Source organism: Meleagris gallopavo, chromosome 1, assembly GCF_000146605.3.
Source record: "Meleagris gallopavo isolate NT-WF06-2002-E0010 breed Aviagen turkey brand Nicholas breeding stock chromosome 1, Turkey_5.1, whole genome shotgun sequence".
Taxonomy (NCBI): domain Eukaryota; kingdom Metazoa; phylum Chordata; class Aves; order Galliformes; family Phasianidae; genus Meleagris; species Meleagris gallopavo.
The window spans coordinates 66,901,967-66,916,510 of NC_015011.2; the positions used below are offsets into that span (position 1 = coordinate 66,901,967).

Consider the following 14,544-nt stretch of genomic DNA (forward strand, 5'->3'; position numbering starts at 1 on the left):
AGCACGGGGCTAGATTATGACTTACTCAATAGCTCCCTATGCTGTTGGGGACCCTTGATCAGATAGCCACCTTTACAAACATTTGAAAGCATTAAAAACATGGTTCAACCTCAGATCACATGCAAAGTAGGCTAAAGCCAACAGCAGGTTTTCTACAATCTAGCAGCACGTTTGGCTGCAGCAAGACTGCTCTATACAACTTAATTCCTCCTATACTTCAGGAAGAGGCAGAAAATTGGCAAACACCACTAGGTCTTACCTAGTAGAGGAGTAAGACTCCAGTATGAAATATCTGAGGGCAATGTCCTGGGAAACTCAGTAGGTCTCTCACTCCACACTGTTTTTCTATTAGCAGCTCTGCTGCCCTAAAAGAAAGTACTTAAGTTCAACCATGATAAATGTACTGTTGCCAGCAGCACCACACACATGCAGAATTGTTTTTGCATTATATAATACTAAGTTATAACGCTTACGCCCACGCTTTTTCTAGAAAAACTTAGATCCTTGATGGGCAGAACTTATAAAAGAGGTAGAATAATTCAAGTTCCAACTTCACAATTGTAACAGGTAATATTGGTTTCAGCTACGTTTGGGAGTAGATAACATATAAAAAAAAAGGATGAAGGTATAAATACAGGGTGCAAAGGACAGGAGAGGAAAGAAACTGAACCAAAGCCACCCCATTTTTTCCCCTTCTCTGCTTCCAGTAAAGCCAGAGTCAGACCAACGAGGCAGACCAAGACAGGGAGCACTTGCCCAGTGCCTGGCACCTAGTAAGCAGAACGAGTTTCCTTCAGCAGGGGTAGCTGGACAGCTCCAGCTTAAGTCCTGTTGCATGGAGAGAAGGCACTGCCCACATACCTTACAAACATACACCATTTATTTGCCATATAGTGCTGAAGAGGGATTATCTCCAGATGGCTGAAAGAAACTTCTGAAATATTAACACAGCTGCATTTTATCAAACGTTGTATAAAATAATTAATAATAGAAGACAAATTGAGAAATGCAGCTCCATCTTCAGCCTCTGATCCTTCTCAAAAGGCACCTTACCTAGTGCCTATACTTTGTCACAACACTGTTCAGAAGCAATAGTAAACTGTGAAACATATTTTAATCTACTTTTGTATGTGTGCACATGTACATAAATATACAAACAAATATGTATATAAAACATAATCAAGTAACTTAATTGACTTGGCAGAGTTTCTCATGAGGAGAGACTTTTTCCCCTAAGTAATGAAGGAAAATACTACTAAAACAAGCATCATGTTTTAGCAGCCTTGGCAATGGTCAGAACCACTTACCTTCCCTTTCGCTGGTTCCACTGATGTAGGCAGCAGACTGTGGATAGATTCTTCATCAACACAGAGCTGTTGTAGTGGAGAAACAGCAGGAAAAAAAAAAAAAGGAGTTTTATCTAATTTAATTATTTTCAACTATTAGGAAAAAACACACAATTGTTTCCCCTTGCTGTCTTCAGTCTTTAATTCTGCAGACTTCTACACACAAAAGTTTTATTTCACATGCAGCTGGTGCACAGTTTTGATTCTGCTCCTCTGATGCTCCCGTTACAGTCTAAGATACATTTTAGGATCTTATGTTTGTCTTTATAAATACCTTCCTATTCTCTGTTAAATTCAGACTGCTCAGACCCTAAGCTATAACGTTTTTTACTAGAGCCAGTTGGGAAAGTCTTCCCACTACGTCTCCCCCTCCACCTCCTCCTAGAGATGAAGAAAGTATTTTTATTCAAAGCAAATTATTCTAGAGTTATATAATTTCCAATGCATCTTCACAGAAGAGCACGAGGTAAAAAAATCATTTTTTATCTTCTATCCTAATCCCTTTATACTGGAAGCGTTTTGTAAGGAGACTCTCTGCAGAAGAAGGGGCTGACTGGGGAAGGGGACAGTTGGAGAAAAAAAATAATAAATCACATCATGCATCAGGAAAAGCTCCCTGAATCTACATTCAATACCATCATGTAGAACTGTTTACATTGAGACCAACAGCACACCAGTGAGTTCTAGTCCATCTTTACTGGGAGAGAAGAATGTCATGCAGCTCGGCAAATAAATCTCACCTGGACTCCACAGCCAAAAAAAATAATGGAACCGCAAGTGATTTGGTAGCATAGCTCAGCTATAGATGCCCTTTCACCAAAGCACCTCTTGTGCAAGCCTACCTTTTCTTCCCCAACCAGACAAGCTTCATACCTGATATATCCTTTCACAGAGTCGCTCTTTAAACAGCTCCCCTCTCAGCGCAATAACAGTGGCTATGAAGAGACATTTGTCAGTTTTAGAGTGCTCCTTACAATTTGATAAGGAGCAGTCCAGTATTAAAGTGCCTGTAAACTCAACGCTGCCTGTCACAAACTTATAACGTTTTGCTTTGGTGTTGTCATACTTACAATAGTTTTCACAGGAAATAGTTTTAAAAGCATACTTTGTTTTGAAAGTTCCATCAGGCAGACAGAATTGGGAACCTTTTAACTTGTGATTATGTCTCCTTTGTTCTTCTTTGAAGGGGGGATTCTTCCCCACACTGTCAGTGTTACAGTTCCCTACAGAAATGAATGATTATTACAGACTTTTGGAAGAGAAGGCTTTGTACAAAGAGTTCACACAGAACCACAGAACGGCTTAGGTTGGAAGCGGCCTTAAAGCCCATAGAGCTTTCCACTCCCACCATTGGCTGGGTTGCCAGCCATGAGATAAGGTTGCCCACAGCCCTATCCAAACCAGTTTTGAACACTTCCAGGGATAGGCTTCACTTCATACTTAGAAACATTCTTTGTTCAAGTTTGGTTACGCTGGGGCCTGCCCCTGGTGGTTTTTTACTTTGATACAAGATAGATATATATCTTGGGATATAAAGATATACATATCTTGGGATATAAAAACTAAATCTAATACTGTGCAAGTAAGGAGAAGGAAGAAAAATTTTATAAGTGCCATCTCAGTGCCTGAGTAAAAACCTGAAGGCAGGTCATTCAGCTTTTTCACTGAATGATGGCTTTAGCAGTTAGCTTCAAGTCATCATTCCTCATTTGAAACACAAGAGGAATTGTGCCAGGCTGACATGGGTTTAGTAGCAAGCTTCCTCATCTATCAGGTTTCTGATCTGTTATCTCATCATGCAAGATGAGGAAGTGGGGAAATGGAGTGAGAGACGGGGAGAAAAAACAAACAAGCAATCCAGGCCTTTTGTCAGAAGGGGCACCAGCCCACCATGCTTTTTGCAGGAGCCAATATAAAGCACTGCCCTTGTCCTGACCCCAACCCTGTTTGTCCTGTTCTTTATAACAAATTCCAACTTTCCTACAAAGCTACCAATTTATTTCTATTCATCTTTAGAAAGACCTCTACAAACTACCTGGAGTCATTTATAGCCTAAGTCTTGGCCATTTTCAAGGCAGGAAACTTCAGGTCGTTTCTTTATTTATTTTAGATCAGTGCATCAGCCTCCTTTATAGTATCTGGAGTTCTCACTCTTGATTCATGCTAGCTTGACTTGCAGAAACACTTCATCTATTTAGTGCCATCTTTCAGTTCTATTTCCACTGTTACACCCTTTGATTACAAAACACTGTACAGCTTGAAGAAAGCAGCAATCATGAAAGCATGCACATGTGAGTGATGTTTTGGCATTGTCCATAAGTCAGCATGCACAGCTGAGAGGGTGTAAGAGCTGTACCTTAGGGCTAAGGCATAGAGCACAGTGTAATTTTTCTACAAGAAAAACTGCAATTTCACACTCATGTGCCATGAGCTTATTGCCTAACACAAATCACACTGTACACTGCACTTTGAAATGCATGCCTGAGGCCAGATATTTAGTGGGCTTAAATTAGCTTTACCTGGCAGCAAAAGCCACTTGTGTATTTGGACAGGAAAAGCCATGTAGACTGGAATTAAACCAACAACTTATTCAACCAACTTTGTAAAGAGGGGACATAAGCAAGCAAGATGTAGAAATAAATTTTCATGGCTCCATAGCAGAAGTTGCACATGTACAATGAAGTGACATGATTGCTTTCTAACAAAGATACCACGCTGTTACTTGTGTACACAAAGCAAATCTAAACATCAAGCAGAACACAGAGCATAAGACCCAAGTCTCTTTAGCACAGGAAGCTTAAGACAGAGAGACTGTTAGGGCTATGCAGGTGTGTGAACAGCACCTTCAGTAAAGGTGAGGCTCCCATGGAATTACTAAACCTTCCTTATAAGTAGTGTTAGCAGTCCACAGCTCCAGTCTAGCCCAGCCACCACTCATGGGAATCCCACCCAACGCTCTTCCACAGAGCATTTTACCACAGGTGACCTGCAGGTCAGTATTATTTCCTTTTGTCACAACTTATCCATAAAGTATTTGCCCACAGAAAGGTGAATGCTGTCACATTACCAGTAGTTACTCACTTTTCTGCTCTTCCATCTTTTCCTGAAGCAACTGGCAAGTGCTTGTTAGAGCTGCATTCACATCCTTGAGCTTTTGCTGCTCAGAAATGGCTTCCTTTAACTTGCATTTCAGGGATGTGGCTTCCTCACAGGCAGAGTGAAAGGCTTCAGCTTGGTCCTCTCTCTAAGCACAAAACAATATTTAAGAAAAAAAAAGAAAGGGAAAATAAGAAAAACAGCCTGCTTAATACAAGGAGCTTCTACAGTTCATGTAGATGAAACCGAACTGCATCTGTTTTCTCTCAGGAAGTGATAAAGCTCCCTCTGAACTTCTGCATTTTTACAGTTGGGGTGGACTGTGTATGGAAGCTATTTTTGGCTTTTTTTTTTTTAAAGCCACCACAAATATGCAATGCTGCCTCTTTCATCAGCAAACTGTTGTCACCACCCCCTCACATTTTACTTCCTTTGCTGGTTCCACTTTCGCAATAAGGCACTCCATTCTGAACACAGGACTTCCTTTCCCAAGAGCAGCAATGCACTGTATGCAGCGTTTTGCATCTGCCTGCATCTTTTTGGCAAAGAGGAAACTAGTCTGTCCCTTACCTGTTTGCTGACATCCTCAAACTGCTTCATAGCTTTTTGCAGCTCTAAACCAAGAGCTTCTGCCCGGCCAGCAGCTTCTTCTTGCAACTGTTTGACAGCTTCTATCTCACGTTGCCTGCAGGGTGCGAGAGCACAAACCACAATCCGTTACTGACATTTTAGAGCAGGCATGCCTGGGAGATGACACATGCTAGTTGTTGAGACATGCATTAAGAACCATATTCAGCCATTACATCTCCAGGACCGAGCAACAGAGGCTTTCTGCTTAGGAAGAACAATTTAACCTAGTAGGCAGACAGTTTTTTTTTTTTCCCCTCCCTATAGTAACTCTGGAAGTAGGAAGAGAATTAAGATTTTTCCCTGGTTTTTAACTAAGCAGTAAAAGGGCTGTGCCAGCCTCTGCCAACTGGGTGTCATAGTGAAAGCTTGTAAACTATTCAGAGACATCTCAAAATTAAAATCTTATTTGATCAAATTGTGAAAGCTTGGTCTAAGTTCATAAAATAATCAATACTGAGTCAGTCATTTTAGCAAAAACACCTTGGAGCTGTACCTGCAGGTAACAGCTTCCTCTGGTTGAGGTATTTCACTTGACAGTGAGCAGGTGCCATATCACAAAACAGGTGCTAAGGTTGACCACTTTCAAAAAGCCTCTTATACTCTGCACAAACACTTTACTCACTTATTTTTTGTCTCATTTATACAATTATTTCTTTTTCTTGTAGCAGCCACTACAAAGAACGGCTATGCAGAGAGGCAGCTCTATAGAAGCAGTATTTTTAAGAAATTGGTATTTTTGCCAGCTCCTTCTTGAGTAAAGGAAGAGCAGGTGGGAGGTCTAACATTAACAATGTGAGGTGCATCTGAGTGAAGTGAGAGAGCAGTATGACTGCTCTGCATCAGCTCACAAGGATGCAAAGCCCTGCTAGTATGCTGCTCACATCCTGAACCTAGGGAATGGCAAGCATGTAAAAATCTATAGTTTAGCATAGGATGGTGGAAGACTGACACTATAAATAAGTTTAGGACAAAGAACTCAGATCAATTTTTCTGGAAAGAAAATTAGAAAAAAAAAATCCCAACTTGGCTAGCTGATTTCATAAGTGTCTGAGAGGAGGTGAGAGGGAAGAAAGGTTTCAGGTTTGCTGTCCCTTGCTGCCATATTTGTTGTATTAAGTCTCCCAGCAGGAACTACAGGCTAAAAAACCTCAGATTTAAAGCTATATTTTCATATTTAGTGAGGTACCTCACTGTCTTGTTTTCTCAGGTGTACAGCTTCAGTTATACCAAAAGCAGTAACAACCAGAGATACGTATTTCACAGGTCTTGCTTCACGTGTGATCAGCAGTTCATTTAATGGTTGCACCTGCTAGGTAGGCAGTGCTCTCCTCCACTTATCCCCTTCTAACTGCTCAGCTTATGGTCTTCCCTCATATTTTAAAATAAGAATTCAAGATCATAAGTTAGTTCATACACAAACCTGAACTCCCACTAAACTAAAAACACTAAAACTGATCCATTCTCCAAAAATCCATGGGGAAAATAAAAATGCCTTCAGAATTCAGTAAACTTTAATACACTTAAAACAAATGAAATACATCTATTTTTAAGGGATACCTGGCAGAGAGCTCTTTCCTTAGGTGAAGTTGCTCTGTTTTGGTTCGCCTCAGGTTGCTTGCCATTCGAATAAAATCCTTATCTAGAGATTCTTTGTGTTTTTCCAAGAGATTGAGTTTTTGGATCCAAAGGTGTGTTTTCTCTCCTAACTCCTGCTTGAGAACCTGTGGAATTTTGAGATTGAGTTGCCACGTGTTTAGGAGCAGAGACACAGAGTAAACTAGAACCCTGAATTACATGATGCAGGATAAAAGTACTGAGAAAGAACTCAGTCCTTTTCCTCCGACATTGTTCATCTATTACTGCAAAAATGGAGGCCTCTGACTTTAAAGAATGCTTAACATGGAAGCCATATTTGGTTACATTGGTTCAAAGGGAAAAAAACACTCATCCCACAGATGTGGGCCACATTAGAGTTTAACAATGTTCACAAGCTTCAAACAAAAGAAAAACAGCGCATAACGGACTACACTACAGAACTAAAAAAGCCTGAGCATTTTCATTAGATAGGTTTAATGGAGTGACACGGGACATGGCCATGAGCAAATGCCCACATCCTGAAGATAAGTTCCTCAGCCAAAGCAGGCAGCACGTGCTGTTAGAAATACCATAGCTTGACATAAGTGGCAGAGACCTACATCAAGATGTTATGCTGTACACATGTCCCATCTTCCAGCAGGAAAGAGGCAAAAAATGTTTTTACTGTCATCATGTATATATGATAATATACACATAAATACACATATACACACATATTTGAAATTTACTTGTCTATAACAATTTAAAACGTTCCAGCAAAGCACGTACATAATGTATTTTACAGAAGATAAGGGGTAAAAAAAGTGTTTAAGCTTAAAGTGACAGTGGGTGGTCCCAGTTTCCAAAGATCTCACCGTTTTTTCTACAAAAACTTCCTGTAAGACTGAAAAGAGTACTTTTTTTTTCTTGCATCTTCTATTGTTCAGCTCCCTGTACCATATTTCCCACACATCCACTGCATTCTAAGTGAAGACAATATGCTCGACATGAAATCATTTCATGTTTCCAGAACCTTGAGGATGGGAGACCTATTTTTAAAGCATCCTGCTCTTTCCTGAACCTCTGCTACTCTAGTTCCTAATTGTATAAAACTCTGTGAGCCAGAATAGGTCAATACTCAAAACAAAGTTCTCAGCTTTACATGTTTAATGGGAATACAACCATGTCATGAAAGGTAAATCAACATGCATCTTTCAGCTGAGAAATACTGAAGGAGGAAGTTTTTCGAGACCAAAAACCTGAAGAAGTGCAGGAAGACTAGGTGACTCTAATAGTTGTTTCCTCCTGCCCAGGACAGGATGGAGAGGGGCAGCTATAATATTTTGCAACACTAGAGGAAAGAAAAAGGAGTATCTTTCTGCTTAAAAACTAACAGCTTAAAGCAGTATGTTTTGTGGTGTCACCTGTTATTACCCAAGTAGGTTTTGCATCTACTTAAGAAATAAAAAGATTATATATAGCATTAATATGCAGTACAATGGATTAGTGTGTAACAAAGTTCTTAACAGATTAGAGGAAAAAAAACTTACATCCAGTAAGGTGGCCATCAAGAAACTGCTGTTATGTGGAAAACTGGGGGAGAAAGAAGTCAGGGAGAGAACAAGAGCAAGAGGGTTGAGTAGTACCTGCAGACAGTTGCTAACAAAGGGAGAAGTTGTTCTTGCCACAGTTACTTTGATTCTATACCCTCAAGTCTTAAGAGAAAATGAGAGTAGTAGTAAGTATACATTATGCCCCATCCCTGGAGACATTCAAGGCCAGGCTGGTTGGGATCCTGGGCAACCTGAGCCAATGGGTGGCAGCCCTGTCCATGGCAGGAACTGATTGTGCTTTAAGGTTCCTTCCAACCCAAACTATTCCATGATTCTATGATTTTATGATTAAGTTTTATATTTCTGTAGAAACCTTTTCTGATGCACATCCAGTAATAGCTGAACATTTTGCTTTTTAAAAGAGAATCTGGTTGAAAAGCCTGCCTTCCTCCTCTTCCTGGTGGAGGAACCATCTGCCTTGTAGTCAAATAGAGTGAAAAGAGAAAACTGGTGTTTTAAAAACATACAAGTTTCAAACAATGGACAGAAAAGCTTCATAGCTCATACTACTGTGTTGTCATCTGACTTCAAACCTACTTGCTTCATCTACCCTTTCCTTCAAGCATCAAAGATGTGTGTCATACAAGACAAGTCAGGAAAAGCCCAGCAGTTGAGTAAAAAGCTATTTCTTCTCTGTCCTCCCACCACTCACTAAGAGTCAGAACAAAAAACATACTTTTCCCTATACAGCCATATCTGACCCATAAACGGACTGCCATGACCTCTAATAACACATATAGGATGCAACAGTATGATATACTGGGACCATACAGAAAACTTCAGGCAAGTCTGACAGAAAATAGTATTAGAGAAATGTTACTTACCATAAGTTTTCGCTCCCAGGCCTGCTGCACGTTCACATCAGGATCTTCTACCCGTTCTAAAGAAGTCTTGATAAGCTCCTCTGCTGCAGAAGCTTCTTCTTGCTGAAAATAAAGATTAAAAAAATAATCCAAAATTCTAGTCTAGTGCTACTCATAATCACTCAATTAATAAGCAGTAGAATAGTAGATGCCAAATAATATTGTTAGAAGTGCCCCAACTCTACATCCAAATAAGTTGCATTTACTTTTTGTAAAAAGAGTGAATATGAGCTGATTAATAATGTTTGAAAGGGTTGTAATTAAAAGACTGACAACAGACCACAGCCTTACTCATATAAGCTAGATCACTGACCAGGTTTTGCATGACAGCCTTAAACTTTTCTCCTGCATATTCAGGTCCCTGAAGTAAGAACAGTACTTCACGGTCCAGTGTTTCATCCAGGGACATCCATTCAGTCTTGGTAATCTTTGAAGACACAGAAAAGCCAGCTAGCTTATTTTGACATCCTTATTACAGACCAGCATCAGTGACATTTAGATTTCTCTGAAGTATCCTAGCATTGTATTTACCAGAAGGTCAGAGCTACTGAAACTTGAAGCCTGCAAAAGCTTTTCAAACACATTATGTCCTGGAGATTTAGTAAAAGAAAAAAGCAAGCAAGCCAAGCTCCTGAATGATCCAATATAAGTTAAGTCAGAAGCAGGCAAGAAGTCAATACTTGTTTTCCCCTTATTCAGAGTAGGTTTTACCAAGTGAAGTAAAAGCAAGAACTCCTACTTCCTTTACAGGTCATTAGGTGGAGTTGTATCTCATTCAGTATTTGAGAGGTAAACACAACAACTTCTGCAGCTGTGCAGAGTTGCAATAGGTAACAGCACATTACTTTTGAATCAGAGGTGTCCAGCCAAATATACCTCTTACTCCTGGACCTGCATTTTCAGTCCTTCACAGGATCTTCTCCCTCAAATGCTACCTACTTCTTGGAAAATGCAGCAAACAAAATCAAGTAGCAAAGTTATAGCGAAGACTTACAGGGAAATAATTAAAAAAATAAAAATCACTGCAATAAGACATTTGTTATCAGCTCTGCTGAATAACTTGCATCTGAAGAGAAAATAACATTGCAAGGAAGGACAGGACTCCATGGAATGCTTTTAGGGAAGTGGGCACAGAATAGCTGAAACCAAAACCACAACATAAAGTAGACTGCTGGTGCAGCAGTTCTCCACCAGAGTACTGAAAAGCTACGAGAATCAGAGATTGAACTTCCAGTGTGCATGACCAAAGTGCTGTTCACAGAAATTAACTGCAGAGGACACAAGCAACACTACATCTCCAACCCAATAGGCACAACTGCACCACTAAGATTCATCAGCTTGTGCCTGGCTCATCAGAAGAATCCCTCTCACACTCTCTTCTGAGTTACTATCAAAAGACTTCAGACAGCTGGGGAGGACTTCCAGATGCAAGGAACATCGTTCCCATTGAGAGGCAAAGGAATGCTACCTGCAAATAGATGCTCGTCAGTTTTTAAAGAATAAATTAAATGAAGACTACAACCTTCTCAGCTGTTTACTTTGGTGCTCAGTCTTTTTCTCTACGCTAAGTTTCAAGAAACATCTGTCCTCCCGCAATGCAAAGACATTGTTTGTGTCCAGTGTAGGCAGTATTTACTTTCTTCATTAGCCTGTTAAATGTTTGATGACTCATCTCCTGTCACTCTCTTCTTCTGCCAGCTAAATAAGTGACCATAGTTCTTTCAGATACACATCTGCAAATGTTTGCTCTGCTTTTATGTGGGCTTTCTCTGACATGCTTAAAACAACACTCTAACCCTCACATTTAATGCTTATGTGCTAGGACTAATGAATCCTAACTCCGGGATTATCTAAAAATCTGCAGAGAATGAGCTTTGTTTTTAATTTACTGATGCAAGACAACTGGGATAAGATTCAATAGGATCTGATTCACACCTCAGAAGACTGAGCAAGCTCCAGTTCACAGTCCAGAGAATTCATCTCTTCAGAAATACTGCCATTAACTTTGCTCATCAACGGGAAGCTCAAACCACTTCTAAAAGAAAAAGGAGAAAATAAAAATAAGAATCAATCCTTTCTGATTTTTTCATTAACTATTTTTCCCGGGGCTTGCTCTCAATACTCACGAGATCAACTCTTGCTGCATGTGCCGCATGTTCTCCAGTAGCTTACTCTTTTCTGCCCGCAAAGTCTAAAACATATTTATCAGACCTAGTTAGAGAGTTAGTCTGGCATGCAGAGGCAGCACAGGATATGCACATTTCCCCCCATATAGACAATAACTAAGCTTATTTCCATACCTCTATAATCGAGGTACACTCCACGATAGTTAATTTCAGTTCTTTGATGTCCTGCTCCTTCTGCAAAGAACGTGGAGAAAAGCTTTAACGCATACAACCTGATAACTAGCACACTGACCTGTAGTTGTAACTATTGATTTTGTAGTATTGTTTTAGTTACAAAGCATACTCAGCATTACACCACAGCTGCAAGCTGCAGAAGAATGCCTCATCTACTAGCCAACAGGAAGCACTTGGAAGATCTTTTTCAGAACTCCTAGAATTAAGGGCATAGGAAAATGCTTTCCAGGTGCTATGTTTTAATTTATCAGTTACCTGGTTGCTGTATCAGCATTCTGCTTCTAGTTAGAAATCTGGACCATATCATGCAAAACACTAAATTTTTTTTTTTTTTAAACCAACTCATCCTTAAATTTACTTGTTTAATTTCCATAGCTTTCATGATTAAAGGCATGGGGCTTTGTAAATTAAACAATGCCTAATGGAAGGCTGACAGAGAACATATCAACTCTCACAACAAGACTGACTTGGTAGAAGTAGCATGATGCACCGGGCTTCAGTTGCACTATGTGCTGTACAGACAACTGAAACTTTCCTGGAGAAAACAGGAACTTGAAGTAAAGAGCTGTGTTCTCCCACCCCTTTAATGAGTTCTACCTTCTCTTCTCACTTGTTTTCAGTGAGCTGAAACTATTTCTCTTTGGACACAGAGCTATGGTTTTTTTGTTGTTGTTGTTTTGCTTTTTAATAAAAATACCTTTGAGGTAAACCCTTGTCCCACTGATCCTAAAGCCAACTATTTGTTGATTTCAGATTTTCCACACCAATTTCCTCAAGTTGATGTAAACCAATCACCCCTGACCTACAGAAACACATACTCTAGTATTCAGCATTTAATATTCCCTTCTTGACGACAGACTAAATAAACATTGAAAAGAAGAATACATAGAACGCAAAAGTTTAAAGTTGTTCAAATAGGGAAAAGTACAAGCTATTAAGCTGCTTCTGGGAGCAGAAGTGAGTGTGAGAAGAACACCTTATCAGCTATAAAGTTACCAGCTGGATCACAATTTGATTCTGTCTTGTCACTATTTGAATTCAAACCATACTCTTATCGTGGCGAACTGATAATCAAGTATTTCATCAGCTGATTTAGAACATCTTCAGCTAAGTGGAAACTTCATTAGCCCGGAAAGTACTTTGCATAATTTACTATGCCAAAACCTGCATGTGGTCTTGTGTTTTTGTATTTAAGTACAAAATGCAAGTACAAAAACCCATCACAAAAGTAGTTAACTAGGCTTTCCTGAAGTGTATAGATCTGAATATGGAGAAGACAGATTTTTTTTTTTTCCACTGAGTTCTGGATCACTATTTCCATTTTGACACAAAATTAAGCCATTTAAAGCTAATTAGATGATGGAGAAAGATAATTTGCAGGTACATTCTTTTACTGTCTAGAGAAAGAAGTAGCCTTCAGAAGTCTCTGCATTTTTTTTTCCCCTGAAGTTTGTTTTAAAAGATTCTTTTTTTTATTTTTAATAAGGAACAGCAAATTCCAGCAACCTTTAGTTATGCTGACTCACTATCAGGTTCTAAAGCAGATCTCGCCTACTTTGAAGACATTTATAGGATCAGGTTCTGTCATGTGAGAACACTAGAAAACAAAGCACTACAGCAAAGACCACAGCCTTGCCTTTTTGTAAAGCATCCCATCTCAGTATTTTTAAGGCATCAATAAAACAAAAGCAACTAACCTGGATTAAGCTTGCCTCTTTATTCACCACAGTGCTCTCATAGATATGTACCTGCACCTGAAGAGTGCAGAGAACAAAGTCATCAGCGTGAACTATAACACAATTCTATTCTTACCTAGCATGATTATATCTCAAAGTTCAAATCTTGCACCCAATTAAAAGTGTTCTAAGGTCTCAGTCAACCCTACTCTTTTCTTGTCTGTCTGGGCCAGCAGTATCAGCAACATTAGCCAGAGTGCAACTTCCTAATGCATCTCCTCAAACAGTGAAGAAAGGGTTTTCTGAAAGTTTAACTTTGAGGGATAAAATAAAAATGTGGTTTGCCTATATTGCCCAGATTTTAGCCTCTAGACAGCAGCTTCCATTGTCAAAGCTGTCTAACTGGCCAAATTAGGATCATGCTGCATTTCTTTAATACACACAGGTTCAGGGTTATCTACTTCTCAGAGAACAAAGCTAGACCTGAGTAAACCATAGTCTAACTTCTCATGTCTCCTGAAATCTTACTTGAAGTTCTGCTGCATTTTTGGAGAGATCCAAAATCTTCTTTTGAAGTCCATCAGTGTCCACGCTATTCCTAACGTTCTGAACAAAATAGAGAATGTTTAGGCACAGCTGAACAGATTGACAGCTTCTCTTTGAAGAAACTAGGAATAATAACACCTCCACCCCCAAGATACTGCCTACTCTAAAGCAGTAACAGCATTTATGCACATACAAACTTTATTCTCCTACTTCCTCTCATGCTTCTACACCTTTCAAAATAAGAGTCTGATGCTGCAAACATGTTGGACAATAGGAATTGCACTGTCATTTTTCGCTTATCTGTTTGTTTTTTTTTTTTCCTTCAGCAAGTCCTAGAAGTTGAAGGCAAAAAAATGCAAGTTTTTAGGGTAACAACCTCTATTTTAAAGGCAAGTATTCACTGTAGACAAGGTTTTAGTCAGAAAGCCAAATTGTAAGGGTGAAATTAACTTGATGACACCAGCATCTCCACTTCAGTTCAAAGCAGACTATTTCTCATCTACGTGAGCTAAGCTTGTCCTACTGGAATAGTTCCTATTTCCCAGTTTCTCCAAAACACTATTTGAAGTGAAAGACGAAGTGCCAGAAGAGACCAGCAAGCTTTTCAGGCCCACCACGAGTGTAAGAACAGAAACATGCTGTTAATCAATGTCTGTTGAGACATACTAGTATTTGAGAAAGACTAATCTCAACATAGCAAGCATGCAGTGAACAACTACTACATAGTATATAAGTATATAGTATAACTAGTATATAGTATGCTAAATATGCGTGTATGTATATACACATACACACACTATATATATATATATATATATATATATATATAGTAGTAGTAG

At 39.3% G+C, this 14,544-nt stretch overlaps 1 protein-coding gene across 2 annotated transcripts in view; it reads right to left on the reverse strand.

Annotated features, from left to right (window-relative positions):
• LRMP (lymphoid restricted membrane protein) overlaps positions 1-14,544 on the reverse strand; it is a 52,837-nt gene that overhangs the window by 15,935 nt on the left and 22,358 nt on the right. For both annotated transcript variants that reach the window (XM_031555277.1, XM_019616800.2), the window contains exons 10-22: positions 13,688-13,765; positions 13,181-13,237; positions 11,424-11,483; positions 11,250-11,314; positions 11,059-11,158; positions 9,437-9,550; positions 9,085-9,186; positions 6,630-6,793; positions 5,013-5,127; positions 4,428-4,590; positions 2,220-2,281; positions 1,308-1,373; positions 260-365 (exon numbers count right to left, since the gene is read on the reverse strand). In XM_031555277.1, the coding sequence (XP_031411137.1) occupies positions 260-365; positions 1,308-1,373; positions 2,220-2,281; positions 4,428-4,590; positions 5,013-5,127; positions 6,630-6,793; positions 9,085-9,186; positions 9,437-9,550; positions 11,059-11,158; positions 11,250-11,314; positions 11,424-11,483; positions 13,181-13,237; positions 13,688-13,765 (1,252 nt within the window). The remainder of the gene's footprint in view (positions 1-259; positions 366-1,307; positions 1,374-2,219; positions 2,282-4,427; positions 4,591-5,012; positions 5,128-6,629; positions 6,794-9,084; positions 9,187-9,436; positions 9,551-11,058; positions 11,159-11,249; positions 11,315-11,423; positions 11,484-13,180; positions 13,238-13,687; positions 13,766-14,544) is intronic.